Source organism: Hyalella azteca, unplaced genomic scaffold (assembly GCF_000764305.2).
Source record: "Hyalella azteca isolate HAZT.00-mixed unplaced genomic scaffold, Hazt_2.0.2 contig1314, whole genome shotgun sequence".
Classification (NCBI taxonomy): domain Eukaryota; kingdom Metazoa; phylum Arthropoda; class Malacostraca; order Amphipoda; family Hyalellidae; genus Hyalella; species Hyalella azteca.
Window position 1 is genome coordinate 87,147 of NW_025931635.1, and position 16,657 is coordinate 103,803.

General features: G+C 38.2%; 1 protein-coding gene across 1 annotated transcript in view; it reads right to left on the reverse strand.

Moving 5' to 3' along the window:
- LOC108670017 (growth/differentiation factor 11) overlaps positions 1-10,679 on the reverse strand; it is a 39,643-nt gene extending 28,964 nt beyond the window's left edge. The window contains exon 1 of the mRNA XM_018157460.2: positions 9,873-10,679. Coding sequence (XP_018012949.2) covers positions 9,873-10,679 — 807 coding nt within the window. The remainder of the gene's footprint in view (positions 1-9,872) is intronic.
- Between the last annotated feature and the right edge of the window lie 5,978 nt (positions 10,680-16,657).

Below are 16,657 nucleotides of genomic sequence, written 5' to 3' on the forward strand. Positions count from 1 at the left end.
CCAGCGCATAACTTTCGATCGTCATACAACATTCGATGGCAGTGTCTATTCTTTTAGCCAGAAACTCAATAAATAATTCATCAGACGGAATCTCTTCCTCAGATCGCAAAGCTCGTCGATTTCCTGGAAGACAAGTGTCAACACGACGGCCTCGTCTGGACAACTCCTAATTTCGCTATTGACAGTCGTCTAATATAGCGGCGCCCTTGCAGTATGTGCCCTTGTAATTGTTCTTACCGACGATTCGGAGAAGCGTGTCCTGATCGAACGACGATAAAAGAATGCAATACTTCCCAGAACAAGAGACAATAAAATTACATCTTCTAATTTTATACCTGTGATAGGGAAACTCTTGAAATTTCAATAGATGACAATTATGCGTCAGCAGTGGCTAAAACTTTGATTTAAATTTAAATTTATTTCATGTTATTCTCTCATCAGAAAATGATCGAATGAAACAATTCAAATTGCAATTCAAATTTCAAAATCCGTCACAGAAAAGAACTTCTTTCCATAATTTCAATGCAGGTTTGTAAATTTTTTGTTGATTTTCTTGTTTGATTGCATGAGTTGTTTTGGGGTCATTGACAATATATGACAATATAAATTGGTCATTGACAATAAATTAAGTTCAATGTTGAGTTGAAAACATTTCAGCGTTTCATTTTAAATTCTATTATTTATTCTCCTGTATCAAAGAGAAATTAATTTAAACAATTCTCATTGATATTTGTGGATCTAAAGCATTCCAAAGTAATCTGACCGAAAAGCAAGTTAACAGAACGAAGCAAAAAAACAAGTTCATTAACTATATTCAATCATGTGTGTTGTGTGTTTCGAAGCGTGATTACTGCAGGCTCCTAACACGCATATCTGGACCATCCTAGGCTGCCGTCAGTTTTCCTAGCCGTCGCACGTCACACTGACTTGTACGGGTCATCGTACTCGTGCATGCGGTCATTGACCTATGCGTCACTTGGTCTGAAATTAATTTGTTCTTCACCAATGGAGGAGCATTGTGTGAAGGGTGAGACCTGGGAACGGAAATAATTCAGGATAATCGTTTTAGTTAAAGAGTAAAAGTTCGTCACGACGACACTTCAGGAAGACATGCCGCCAGCCAGACATTATGCTTAAAAAAATGGACGATACGGTGTAGAGTTTCTTAACAGGTTGCATCACTTTTAGTTCTCACTCACTTTATTGACTACAGCCCAGAAAGCTGGTCGCACTCCGACCTCAGTTTGTCCTCAGTATGGCAACTGTGTACTCAGTGATACCGAGAAAGAGAGTTAGTGGGTCGGCAACAATAGGAATGATAACTCACACTCTCTCCACATTCCCCTTATGATTGGCCGTAGCTCTCCCCCCAGAATTTGCAAACACTTCTAAGCTTACAAGATCAACCGTTTCGCAGAATTCTATTCGCCATCGATCTAACCTGATGAGAATTGGGATTAGAAAGCTGAGAAATGTGTTCAAGATTCTCGGAGTCAGTCACTATTTTTTTAGCTCTCTGTCGAGCGTGGAAGAAGGTGCACGCAACAAGCGCTGATCGACCGGCCTAATATTTGGCTTAGTAAAGAGACTGACTGATCAGCTGATACTACGTGCTTTTTGTGGTTGTTTGAAATTAAATAAGAGAAATATCACAAAGTAACTGATGAATATGAATTACAGATCTAGTCTCAAATACTTCAGCCAATGACTTCAAGAGGCTTAAATGACTCCGGCGCGTATCAACAGTTCATCAATTCATCATGTGTTGGGAATTTCTAATGTAAACAACGAATCCTAAATATATCAATAAAAGGTTTCCAATGTATTTTGAGATGTTTCGCGTACGAATGTTTCCCCTGTTAAAGTAAGAATTTGCTCAGCTGATTAGATCTTCGCATTGCAACTTTTGGCAAGTTACGGAGCCAGGGTTCTGATTACAATTGAAATATTTATGAGAAATGAGAACAATAAAAATAATAAGCTATTTGCAAAAATTTACATAAAGGAGAAATGCTCTTGGAGCCATGCTTGAGTCAGAGTCCTGCACTCATGAGTCAAGCAAGGCTCAGCACGCAGTTTCTCTCTAAGGTGTCACTGCTGGGTGGGTGACTCACGTAAACTACTCGCCTCCTACACACGCCCGCGTCTAAACCTGCGGAACTCGTGAGTGATCACTCACTCTGTATTTCAGCTTATATTATTAGTATTTGGCTTTTAAGTATAAAGTGTAAACCACTGTCTATTTTAAGTAATTCTTATTATCAGACTTGCAGCCACAAATAACATTACAAGCTTGTAATTTATCACGAACAAAAGGGTTAAGGAACAGACACGAGCTCGACCGGTATTGTGTTGAGTGTAGAATAACGTCGAGAATATTGTTGTGAGTGCAGTTAACCGGTAGAACCGGTAACCGGTAGGTAAGCTTACCATGCTTTTCCTGGCCCCGAGGGGAGATCTTAATTTCTTTACCGTAAAAATTGAGACGACCTATAATGAAGGTCAGTGATCTTTGAACGCTTTATATTTTCGTACACATTTTTACACATCAATAAAACCACCTGTTGCAGCCTGCTTGTTATTTTATGTTACTATGGCAAAGAGAATTTTTTGTCCGTGATTAAAATTGTTATATCTATTCTCTGTTATAAACTTAGAGACTCATAATTTTTCCAATTTACTTCGTTCCATTTCAGCATTTTATTATCTGGATTAATGAAGGACTCTTTCGCAGTCAATAAGATTTATGATATTTACCAATTTATAAATATTTACTTGTGCATGACAGTGGCATATCTACTTGTGCATTGCAGATACTTATTCATTTGTTATTTTAATAATTTATATTTCCATGACATGTATCATTTATGATTGGGTATGAAAATTTAAACCTATTTTCCATGAAAACTATCCAAGTAACTCGCCAGACTGCGTGGGACGATAGCGGCTCACGAGTCTATCTATTCCTGTTGTAGCTCACGTGTTCGTTTCTGTTTACATTCGTGTAAGGCATTTGAAAACTTCACTTATAGCTCGTCTTAAATACCTTCGGAATGTTCTCGCCCACAACTCGGGTAAACATTTTGTCTTATGAAGCTCCTGCAAGGAGCTGATTTGTTCGCACGTTTCCATTGAGATTTGTAAACATGTTCACATTTTCAGTCGTGTTACAGTTCGGCTTGTTATTGTTACATCAACAGGCCGGCATTTTATGACGTTACTCAATCAGTCTTTGTCTGAGCACCTGAAGTATCCTTACATCGTGAGAAATTAATTCTATCATAATTAAGAAAATTAATTAAGAAAATTAAGACTTTATTTATCAGACAAATAATCATCAGGTGCACCTCTAATTGTCAGTAAATACTCCTACTGGCTAATAAATGATGCACACTTCCTATTAAAAATTTCATTTCAACAGTGAATATACATTCATTTATTGTTAATTATACAGCAAATTATATTATGTTTTTCTTAATTGCATTACCAGCGACAGTAGAATTTGCACCAGCGACAACGAGCGTTGGTGCTCAAGTCGATCCCATATATATATATATATATGGATGTCATTACTTTTAGTAATTTTACTGCATCTAAGATCACTGCCGCCATCCAGTCTAGACCAAAAAAAAGTAGAATAATGATTACCGACTGAAATAAGTAGTTTTGGATCGTCTTTAAGGATGCAGAGCCAATCGAACAAGGGCTTCCCTAGCTCCTAGCTGTCACCTGCTCCCACAAAAAACAGCTCTCACTCTCTCAGAGCTCCGGTTTTGTCGAAATTCCACCGCCCGCCCGCTTACGAAAAAGCGGAAGATCGACGTTCGTAAAAACTAAGATCGTATCTGTACTCAGACCTGACATTATCATCTAGGGGTTGGAGGGCGTTTTATTTGGCGTTGCGCAACAATAGCTGTAGCGTCAACAGGTATGGATCGTCTATAGGATCTTCCAACGAGGCAAATGTCCATGTGTAAAAATTATGACCATTTGTACAGGTATATTTAACAGGATCTTAACGCATGCACTCGCACTGCGAACTTATTACGTAACAATCCCCGTACACGTGAAGGATCTTGCATCTGTTTCCCTGTAGTCTTGACTTAGGAACCTATAATCATTTGTGATTATGTTACAGTGAAATTAATTTATTTTGTGCCTGCATTATTATTCATATTTGATTCACATTGCACTGCACATATATAAAAATTTTTGAGCCTTGAAAACTCAGTTGATATAAATTGTTTATTTTTAGTCCTATTCTTCATTTTAGAGTTAATAAGGCCGAATTCAGGTGAATTTGGAGGAGCTTTTCACACTCCAGGTGAATGTTTCCTCCCAGCGCACACGCCAATTATAAGCCTTGCTTTTCTCATTGACAAGTTTACTGTGATTGAGCCGCTGATCACTGAATTTTGATGTTCCATAACCTCGTTAAAAAAAGCTCAGTATAACCTGTGCTACTCGACAAAGTTAATACTCAACGATTGCTAAAACTCCTTGCAAACCAATAACAAATAATTTCAAATTACTTTTCTTCACAAGTTTTATTTGTTTTTGTGTTAAACAAGATCCTCAATTTTCACACTCAAAGATCATCTATCGATTACTTCAAACTGCTACGAAAAATCGCCAAATTTCCCAACATGTCGGTGCACGTTCACCATCTTAACAGTTTTTGTTTTTTAACTCTAGTGAATTTTTCTCTGGCATAGTACATACTGTCAAACTTTTTACTTCATGAGATAAAACTGGCTCAGATCCACGCGCGTGTTGTTCTAGACCGCCTCACTCCCGGATACTGCGGAACACGTCTGTTCAAGGGAACTTTTTTTTTTTTATCTCAGGATTGATTGTGCTTCACGGGCACGAAGTACTGATACAAATTTTACACGACTGGGAGAATCATGTATGGGGTACGCAAGCCAGCTGGCGGACTATGAACTGATTCAGTGTCTGAGCCTTTTCTTGCTCGGAAAGTAAATGTCGTCAGCCATTAAACCACATACACTGTAGTTGGTTTGAAGCATTAGAAACAAAACTCTAAATTTTATTGGGTTTCGTTAAATGATTTTTAAGAACTTTTCTGAATTATGGCTGTTATTAAAGTTTGAATCATCACTATTATCGATAGAAGATATTGCGGAGTAGAAATATACCTGTACTTCTTCATGGCTCGGAGAATGAATGTTTCATGTTCGAGCCTGATACCTGTTATAGCCGCTAACCTTTGAATTTTTACAAATTTGCTCTCTGGTGCCAAAAGTAAACCAATATTTTGATAAACCGCAAAAATTTTAGCTTGCTAGTCTTGGATGAATTTTCCGAATAATTTTTCTTGAATAATTTTCCAACACAGTCAGCCAAGACACGCTGCTGCTGAGGCCGGCCGCCACCCCAGCATCTCGCACCAGCGTCGCAAGGTCAGATGTTCGTTGTTCGCTGCTCTCATTCCAGACCTGGGGAGAATCCCGCCAAATTCCCGCCGAACTTTCCAATCTCGCTATAAATCCGGCGGTAATTTCCCAAAATAATACATTAGTGTAAGGATGGCCTGGACCTCAGCGGACATTGAGCGAGACACCGAGGATAATCCTAAATTGCCTTTTGATAACCGTAGCTGACAGGAAAGTTTGTAAGTAAGTAAAGTTGCTGACTTGGGGCCATACTTTCAAAACTGGTTAAGTGAACGTAAGTACTTACGCTCTATTTTCTTGTCTATGATTGGTGGATTTTGCTTGAAAGGTCGTCAATGATTGGCTGATGAACTTACGATCTCCTAACGTTTTTTGAAAGTATAGGCCCTGAGGATTAGATTCTCGAATCAGCGCTAACATTTTTATCTTATAGGACGGCAATTTACATCATTATGAGATACACATGAAAGACAGTAATTATATGGTAAAAATAAAATTAATTAAGTGAGATAGTTTATTTCATCTCAGAGCTCTAGTTTTATAGAACATTTCTTCACCAAGACACGCAAAATGTTGTCCAAAGAATCGCATTTGCTCTTAGAATTAGTCATCTGTGAGGCCGCGAATTTCAAGTTTTGCATTAGCTGGTCAACTGATTTTTTTTAACAATTTCAGGATTTTAATGCATTTGCTAGAGCTCATCTAGCGAAATGTAGCATTTACTCCAAAATTAGATGGAAACTCAATCCTTTATTAAACTAAATAAAGGATCAAATAAAAAAATGTGAAAGCGGAATGGAAGTAATAGAAAATGAAATAAGTAATAAAGGGGAATTGAAACGTTAGGAAGTGAACACTAGAATAATATAACTCTATAAGCATGGTCATAATTAACTACACTAATCTGATTTATTTTTTTGCATTTAGTTTAATTTAGTACGAGATTTAGACAGTGTTTTACTGGATAATATTTACTTCGTATTCGCTGCAAATTAATCTGGATGAAATTTTGAGTTCTATATTGAATAGTTGATTACTGACCTCTTTCTTATATTAAAGTAAATTTAACCATGGTATATTTCTGAATGAAATACAAAATAGGCTAATTACCCTGGAATTATCCCGCTTTATAAGCCATTATTTTTATTCCCTGCTCCAGCTTTTGTATGTCCATGGTGAGTACGTAACAGTTTAAACCAAATCACAGCTATTCAAACGGTAAAAAAAAATACTTTGAATATCCGCTTCAATATTAGATCACAAGATGAATAAGACGTTCTTTGCACTGAATCATCTTGCATACGATAGTTGAACTGAGGTTCTGAAATTAGGCCTTGTCTGATATAATTTATTCTTACAGTAATTATGGAGGATAAATAATTATATATGAGTTACTTTTGACAGCATGGGCGGCCTGGCAGCGCCTGTAGTTCCGTGTACGTACGCATGGTTTGATTGCCATGCTTTCTCATACGATGATTTTCATGCAGATAAAACTTTTAAATTTCTCAAGGTCACCAACATAACTTCAAGTTCATTATAACATTTAATTATTTCATAAGAATGTTTTAGAAGATCAACCATCCTCCTTAGTTTCATATTTTTTTCAAATTCGACGCCTCAAAGTAGACATTTCATATCTCCGCACTACGTCCTCCAATAGTAGTTTATAAATATTTAATGAAAAACTTTGAAAAATTCTAGAATATGATCTAAAGTTACATGATACGTCGTTTAATTTGTACTTTAAAGTCAATTGCTGGCTTTGGTATATGATCTCATTTCAGGCCAAGAAATATTTGATTTTCTCGAAATGTTTCCAATCTTTGGCGCAATTTTTTATAGTATGCAAATCAGATGAGCTCAAGAAATCTATGGATGTTAAAATTGCGATCGTAATTACTGGGTAACTATTAACTAATCACAACACAGTTTGAGGCGGGCGCTCTTTTTGCTACCGTATGAAACTCATTATTTCGATCAGGAAGTAGGGATGGAAGCGAAAAAACGAACCTTGCGAAACGAAACGAAAACGAGGAAACGAATCAAAATCTTGCCGCAGGTTAAGTTTTCTTGAACCGTTCAAAGTATTGAGGAATTAACCGGTTTGGTTTTTAGTTAAAATTGAAATACTTTACTTTAGAGTAGCTATTTTCATTAACTGCAAAGTGTTTTTATCATTTTACAGTAGGTTTCTTCTATTTAAGTATTATATTTCTGGATTCTATCAAAATGAGAGCTTCAAATTTCTAGATTTATTAGAGCACTACATGCCAGCTTGAGCTTCAGGAAAAAATGAAGAAGTGAGCATGATTCTATTTCATTCTATATTGACTTTACAGTTTAACTGAGCACTTCGTAAGTGCTCAAATTCTTAATTTGGAAGTGGAAAACATGGCGTGAGAATAATAGTGATTGTAAATCTTTCGACGGCTGTAAATAATTCCGTGGTGCATTTAAATGCAAAAAAATTTAAATGGAAAAATACATTTTAATGCAGAATTATTATTGATATGCCTACTATTATGCACACAATGTTCCAAATTAGGAGCAATAAATTCACTTCGTGTTTTGAAAACTGTGTGCACCTTTGAAAACATGTGTAAAATAATTTGTAATTTGTATAACTATGTTACAGGTCAGAGTACATCACGTTACAGGTCAGTGCAGCGTACTGATCACGTTACAGGTCAGTATTTATCACATCAGTTCCTTGATAACACGTCTTTTTAACATGTTCACATCCATGAGAGCGAGTAGGTTTAAATAACCTCCCCTTCCCACCCCTCTCCTCAGGACGCCTCTGGCCCTCCCTCTCCCCCATCAGGATGCCTTTACATCCCCCCACCTCCTCCCCGGCATGCCTGAGCCCCCCCCCCCTCTCCCCCATTTCCGGCGGCGACCAGGAACCGACTCCGGTATTCCCGAACGCGGTTCTGGCGGCGACGCGGCATGCGCGTGTGCAACGTGCACGCATTTCTGCGGTTTTTTCTCGCTCGCCTACACGCACTTCACTAGCAAATATTTCTGTGTATTTTTTTGTCTTCCGTGTTAGTTAGGAGAAAAGAAGTTTTTCGTAATATTGATCATTGATGAATGTTTTTATAAAATTAGCACTAAAACAGACTGATTGTGTGTGGTGATAATAATCGCACCAGTGGTGATTATTTGATGCATCATCAATAATTAATTATGTCATTATTGTAAGATGTCCTTAAAATGTAGTTCTCATTGGGTTCAAATAAATTAATTTTATTATATACAAGCCCACATTTGATCCCAGCAATGTATTAATTTAATTTTATTAGATACTATGTTGGCTTTCACTTTCGACGCTGAACGGTAATTCCAGCGCGGCCGGGGCTGAGGCGGCACGGCGCTGACCTTGAGCCAGCATCTCTGAGGCGCCGCGCATACCTCAGCCTATCAGGCCGACATCACATTGCATTAAATATATTTATTTGTCCCTGAACTGAAGTGAACAGTTGCTGTAAAGACACCGTCGCAACGGGAAGAAACATTTCCTATCATATTTCAAGTTCATGTAAGTTTTCTATAAAGGCAGAACGAATTAATAATACGTTTTCTGGACTGTAACGAAACTAACACTGACAGTCTAGCTGATATAGAGGCTGAAGCCAGCCAGCAGTCTCTGCTGCTTAATTAACCACCGACTGTCAAAAATTATGGCTTGACAGAAAAACCTGCTCATTGGCAGTCATTACTTTGCATATCAGGTTATAGTTCAGCGAGACATGTAACTGTAACATGCTACAGCTAAGTACACTTTAACGAAAATACTAGTACGCCGTAGCGAATTATATGTATAGTCAACATTTTACAACTATACATTTGTCTGTATAGTCAACATTTAATACGAGAAGGCCTGTGTAGCGGGATAAAATACAGCCACTTTTTGGGATAAGCCGCATAATATTGCTTCACTCGCGCCAGTTCCTAAATTGCCGGTCTAATTTACTGCAAGTATGTGTGATGAACTTGCCCGTTCCCTGCATTTCTAGCGATGAAAATTGCAATGGCCGCTGTAATATAGAAAATATACGAGCCTCACCATGTAAAAAGGTAAACTTTTCATGACTGCGCGGTGAATTTTTTGTGATTTAGACCCACGTGCCTCAGTGCTGTGCTCTAGAGACTTCCTGGTGGCTGGGGTACATGTGTTAATCCACCGTTGCGCCACCGACTCCGAAAACTTGTTAATGCTTCATTTTGTAGTTAAAGTTATTAGAACTACGTTCAGATAAATTAATGAGAGAGCGATGAAATTTTGGCTTCTATGTAGGTCATCTTGAACTAGTAAGGCCAGACTAATGACCTTCAGTGCTACCTAGAGTAACTGTATCACTATTTGAACAAAATTACTCACCCATTATTTTGAGTGCAGTATTATAATGAATATAATTAAAAGCTTAGAACCAGAATGTTGTCACTCACCACATGCTTGGGAGGTGCACTCCTCATGCCAAGCCCGTCGAGGATCCTGCGCTTGAGGACCTCCTGCTCCCGGAGGCTCCACAGCGGCAGGCCCGCGTCCTCGGGGGGCGGCGCGCGCTTCGGGCGACTCGCTCCTGCTGAGGGCGACACTACGGCGTCGCCGTCAGGATATAACTCGGTGTCATTTAACACATCTGTCTCACGTACACTATCTGGGTCTGTGTTATCATCATACAGATCTGTTTCATGTACGTTACGTGTATCTGTGTTGTCATCATACAGATCTGTTTCACGTACGTTACGTAAGTCTGTATGATCATCGTATACGTCTGTTTCACGTACGTTACGTGACTCTGTATTATCATCGTACACGTCTGATTCATGTACCTTACGTATATCTGTATTATCATCGTACACGTCTGATTCGTCATAATTTTCATTTGGATCACTATGAGCGTTCATTTTAGTATCTGCTTCATAAGCCTCTATTTCACTCGAACGCCCGTTCCCACTGAGAGGAGACATCTCCGCTTCTGCTACGATGTCTGCTCTCGTTCTATGGACGTGTAGGTCGATATTCTGCCCGTCTAATTCATCATCAGAACGTACATTTCGTTCGTGATCGTTTTTACGCGTCACGTCTGTACCCGAGTTATTCACATCCGAGCTCGAGACGACAGCTTGTACGTCACCTGCGAGAACGTCGTTAAAGGTACGTTGGTCGCTGGTCGCGACGTCGTTGTCAGTATTGTGATTATTTAGTAACGTTTGGTTTGTGTGATTAACGTCTCGGCTCAGAGTAATCATAGTACGAGCCAAGGCAGGTCTGTAACTACACATTGGAATTAGTATGAGACTCACTATTAGAAACTTCATTAGTAATACGATTGCACCATTGTATCTAGAACTGCCAATGCAATTATTTTCCAACTGTAACTCATTACTTCTACGTACACAGTTACAAGCGGCACAATTACAACTGCTAACACCATTTGACTTAACACAATTAGTAGTATTATCTCTCGCACAGTAATACATTTTGCTCGACAGATACATCGGTATTTTTTCATCACACTCAAGCTGTAATTTTGTCATTGTATATTTAATGGTAGATTTTCTGTGTTCAACTGAAATAAGAACATATAATTCGCAGGAAACACCATAGATTTTGGGCACACAACACACCCGACGCACACTCGCGGCAGCCTGACACCGACATGCGCGGGCTTTGCTCAGCGTTGCACGAGTGAACGTTGACACCGAGTGGCGCCGCTTTATATAGCGGACGACGACCTGTGCATGGTCTACCGCTCTGCATCTGCGTGACCAATAGACCTAATAATCTTATGTTGTCTCTTGTAACTTATAAATGGGCTGTTGGAGTTTTGTATATTTTGTGAATATCCCCCGGAGACCTGATAATCTTATGTTGTCTCTTGTAACTTATAAATGGGATGTATATTTTGTGAATATCCCCCAGTTGGGGTAATATTATTATGTATGTTGCGTTAGATTTTCACGAGATGTATTAGGATTTTTTTTAATTGAATTATATGATATGGGATTGAATTGGACGGGGAAGGTGAGAAAATAAATTTTTAAGAGAGACATGCATAGCGCGGCATGTTTTTTCGGTCAAAGCATAAAATGAACTTTGATGTAACATAATGAAATGTTTAGTAGACTTGAAGGCATAAGTACTAATCAATACCCAGGATTCAATAGAAGAAATTGCCTTAATTGCGTAAGTATGAGTGAAATATGTTGAACCCAACGAATTAATTCATAAAGCTGTTGAGTATGTACACGTTTTAGGCTTATCTAATTAAGAAGTAAATGATTTATGAAAAGATGTTAATGATTTTAAATATCATTCAGACGTTACGAAATTACGCCAATGGATATGTTATTGGTTATCCAAGTCGATAATGACGGTAAAGTTCTGAAAGTTGCATGCAGACAGGAAGAACTTGTATCACTTTATTGCGTTGCAGCCTCTACATATTTCAAAAGTTTTACTTTTGAATGTGTGTGAAAACAACTGTCGCAATACTTGCTTTCTACCAAAATATGATGAAATATGTAATTTAGATAATCTTAGCACAAATGTAAGCCTAAGTGCTTACTCTGAACATTAAAAATTAATGAATTAATACCAGAAGAATTAGAATTTATAACTAATAAAGCTAGGCGTTGTATATCCGTAGACTTAAACTCGTGCGGTGGGCAGGCCCAGATGCACGAGTGCCCCCCTGAGCTGTGGTACAGACGGCGACTCATGCTTGGAGAAGAGAGGAACATTCAAATTAAGAGACAATTTGTAATCTGTATATTTATACAAATATTTTGGAAATTGAATTTCCTTTATTCATTCTATTGGGAATAGTTCACTAACTGCAATATATTTCTATTGCAGCTCCTGGGAATGAATGACTCATTGCGAGCTCCGTGCAATCAATCAGATCTTCTCAACTGGTGATACTGATAGCTGGTCCGATGATGAACTTGTCTTTATCCAACAGTGGGTTGCTGATGGGAGGAAGGGCGTCTACTGGTGGGTGCTAGCGTAGGGGAGAGTGTCCATCGGTGGGGCAAGCGTTGGGGAAGGTGTCCATCGGTGGGCGCAAGCCTAGGAGAGGGTGTCCGTCGGTGGGTGTAAGCGTAGAGGAGGGTGTCCATCGGTGAGTGCAAATGAAAAGTGTGTATAATCGTTGCGAACCTCGATGAAGGAATGCCATCAGTTTGGTACTAATATGTAAAAGCAGGTCCACCATTGAAAGGCTACAAATTTGAGCTGTCCACTATTTTGAAAATTTTATACGTCCTATTTTCCAAATAGTGACATACTTTACACACGTAGAACTGGTGCGCCTTCTTGCCGGACCAAACTGGGTCATGCAGGATGACCCACTCAAAGGCACAAAATACATCACCATTTGGACAATGTCTCATCATTCATGTCAAGGTCTCATCATTTATCTCTGGTTGGCAAACGGATGATGCCCGTTGGTGCGTGTAGTATTTTCTTTTCTATTAACCTTCGCAAAGGTGCCGGGCTCGGTCTTAAAACTTGCTAGAGATTATAATCAGCACTGTCAGTGTCGTCATGCACTCAGCTCTCAATCCCGATTTATATGTCAAATTACGCCCGTTGTTTACTGGCGTTGAAAGTCAAAATAATTAAATAACTTAAAATCCCCTTATGAAGGTAATCTAAATCCATCATTCCATAGATTCCTGCGAAATAGGAATTTTGGTAAAAGTACCGGTCGTACTTTTACAAAATTTGCTCTCAGTTTCAAAATTACCAGTTGAAGTTATACTTAAAAACATCTTTTCGCAGCGCCTGGTCGGTACCAATAAATACTCCGCCTGATATAAACCTGTCAATCAAGAGGTTGGGACGAGCGGAGCCTTGCGAGACTTGATCTCGGCTCACTGCTTAGCTTGCCTTGGATGTGCTTGTAATTACTCGTATATTTCAAGGCATATTCAACTTGTAGGTAATTCTCACGGTGAGCATGCGAATTTATTGTCATATATGTCGAGAAAATTATCATGATTCATGATAATTATCATGATTCATGATAATTATCATGATTCATGATAATTATCATGATTCAACACATCAAGTATAATATTATAAAAGGCTTATATGTTTGATTATTCTCCGTTTGAAAAACATTTTTGCTGGCAAAAGCAATACCAACTTCACGCCTTGGGTAATTTTCTGCAAGCTTTCAACAAAGCTATAGGCAACCAAACGAATGAAAATGTTAAATGAAACAATATTTAAAACCAAATTTCTCTACAAAATTAATCGAATTAGTTTTTAAATATATACTAAGAAGGAGGCCTACTTGAGAAATAACCATTGCTTGCGTGAAAGAACATCTCTTAAAGCTGAAGAAGAATTTACAAAATTTCAGGGTTGAAACGATGTCCAAGGGCTGTTTCTTTTTATTATATTAGCCGTACTTATAAAAATAAACAGGAAGTTTGCAATCAAACACGCAGGTACTGAACCATTTGTTCATTCGAGTGATCATTGAAATATTCTGTAGAAAGTAACTCACACGAGTCATACACTACTAGCAGGGCCCCAATTACGTGCGTTTGCAATTAATATAGGCTCACAAATGGGAAATTTAAAATTGACCTAAACTCTCAAAATTCAGGAAACTTCAAAAAATAATGTCTTGGAATCCCATTACTTCGGAACAAACGTAATCAACAGGTTATTTAATTGGAGCTTTGGACATGAGGCGCTGGAGCGGTCAGAAGCGAAGTGTCGACACGCGCCTCCTGATTGCTTCTCTTCGACTCAACACATAACAGAACAAACTCCTGCATCTCCTGAAAATTTCAGTATCACATAGCGAGCGACAAAAATTTCCTACAGAACAAAAGCTGTAGTAAGTTAAGTGTGAGAGTTTACATGCATTCCACACCACACAAATATATTGAGGGGAAGGTGGAATGGAATGGGTTGTACAAGTAACTTTTTGCATTTTAAATAATTATAGGTATCAAGTGAAACGCCTGCATGAAATGTGTAAAGAAGAAGTTCTTTTTATCTATGAGGTTCAATTGTTGTTGGTTATTTAGGCAGTTTAATTGGAATGTCTCTCTAACATAAGTCACGTGCTCGTTTGCCAAAAAAAGTTGAAGAAATCAAGTTTAAAGACTTACCTATGTAAATAAATATGAATAAATTTTTTACACATCAAATGAGTTTAGCTCAGATATTCATCTTAAAAAAAATATTTGCCAAAGGAAAATGTTTTCTTGAAAAATCACTCGATTATCAAATTGAATTTGAAATAAATCGAACGATTGAGCCCGGTTGAAATCCGCGAGAAATTGTCTTGGTTTTATTAAATAATATAATAAATGTTTTATTGTTGGAAAAGTACTATGAATACAATTTTTTCTTTGAGTTGGGGAAGATACAATATGAGTTGGCAGATAACCGATAACTGATATCCATCCGGTCACGAGATTGCATTTTTGGGAAACGGACGAAGAAAGGCCGTGTCGTGAGCGACTCGGCAATGTTGGAACTTTCCAAATTTGGATAAAAATGAAACCCAAATGTTTTAATTTTTATAAAATTAATAGATCCGTTAGAAAATTGAAAGATTCAAGATAACATGCATCATTTGTATGCACCAGATTTATTTTTTCAACAGTCATGTGCACCTTATTTATTTTTGTTAGAAAAATAACTGTAATCATAAATTAGGATGAAATATTTGAATATGATCAAAATTATAAATTGTTTTACTTACCACGGAAACGCTTTCCAGGTATTACATTTCATCAAGATTCATTTAGACTTTTAAACTTCACCAACTCATTCTTCAGTTTTAGCTTCAACTCATTCACTAATATTAAATATTTGCTGCCTATAGCCTGGTGATCCTGGGAAAACATAATACAGTTCCTCGGAACCTAAGAATTTTAAACCAAATATTGTTTGCTCGTATGAAGTCCTCCAAAATTCACTTACAAATGTTAGAAAATTGTTTCGATCCAATTGTGCTGTAATGACCTTGACGGAACTTCCAGACTCGAAGCCGGACCAAAATTTCTGCACGAATCTCATACAAAAAGTAACACCTCATGAAAGTCTCTTTATGAAATATTTCTTAGTAGAAATGTTCCCCGTTTATAATCAGATGATACAGTAATGATGACCGATACAGGAATACAATTGTTAAACATTTACATTCGGAAACCATTTGTGAATTATTTTCACATGAAATTAGACAGGGTAAAGGCGATGGTTTGCGTCATTGTTTAAATTTAACAATGACGGAATTTGAGCCGCATCGTCTGAGGTTTAGTGGCTCAATTTGAGCCGCTCCGCCTTAGGTTTAGTTTAGTGGCTCAATTTGAGCCGCTCCGTCTCAGGTTTAGTGGCTCAATTTGAGCCGCTCCGCCTCAGGTTTAGTGGCTCAATTTGAGCCGCTCCGCCTCAGGTTTAGTGGCTCAATTTGAGCCGCTCCGCCTTAGGTTTAGTGGGCGACAAATGCACCGCAACGGCAAGCATCTTCAATGAAATGCAAAGACGAGAAGCTGTGGTGATGTAAGGCTTGACTTGTGATAAGTGTCACCGTGACTTATGATGAATGCAAGCCTGACTTGCGATGAATGTGAGTAAGACGTAAGCATGAATGTAAGCATGACGACGACTAAGGTGCCGCATACCGACTCCTGCTGTCTACCTGTGCACTACGTTGATGATATCTCGCAATGCGTAACGTACTTTGATGACTCAAACGGCGACAAACTTAGACGCAAAGTTCTAAATAAGAGGCTGTGATTCAGGCAGAGAGGAATGTAACGAACTGCAGCAGCTCTGGCATTAAAATAGAGATGTCTGTTTTAACTTTTTTGCACTGTAAATAGTATTACGGATAAATAAATAGTATTCGTCAACTATATATATTTTATTCGTAATACTTCTGAATGTATATTGTATGTTACTAAAACTAAGTGACCTTGTCTAATTCCTCTTCCGAAATAAGCTTTCTAGGAATTCTCCCTGGTTCAGGTTAGATACTTTGCAACATTAGTAGATTATTCACCACTTTATATGCAAGCGAATGGACATGGCATTTGAAGGACCTTAATTTTTATAACGATGCTATAGCGCGTTGACCCTGCCACGATCCAACGCCCGTTGACGATGCGCGTTTGACCCAGCGCGTTGGATCGTTAATGAGAGGCGCTATATTGCACGCCATCGAACTGATCGAAGCTGCGTGCAGCGTTAATAC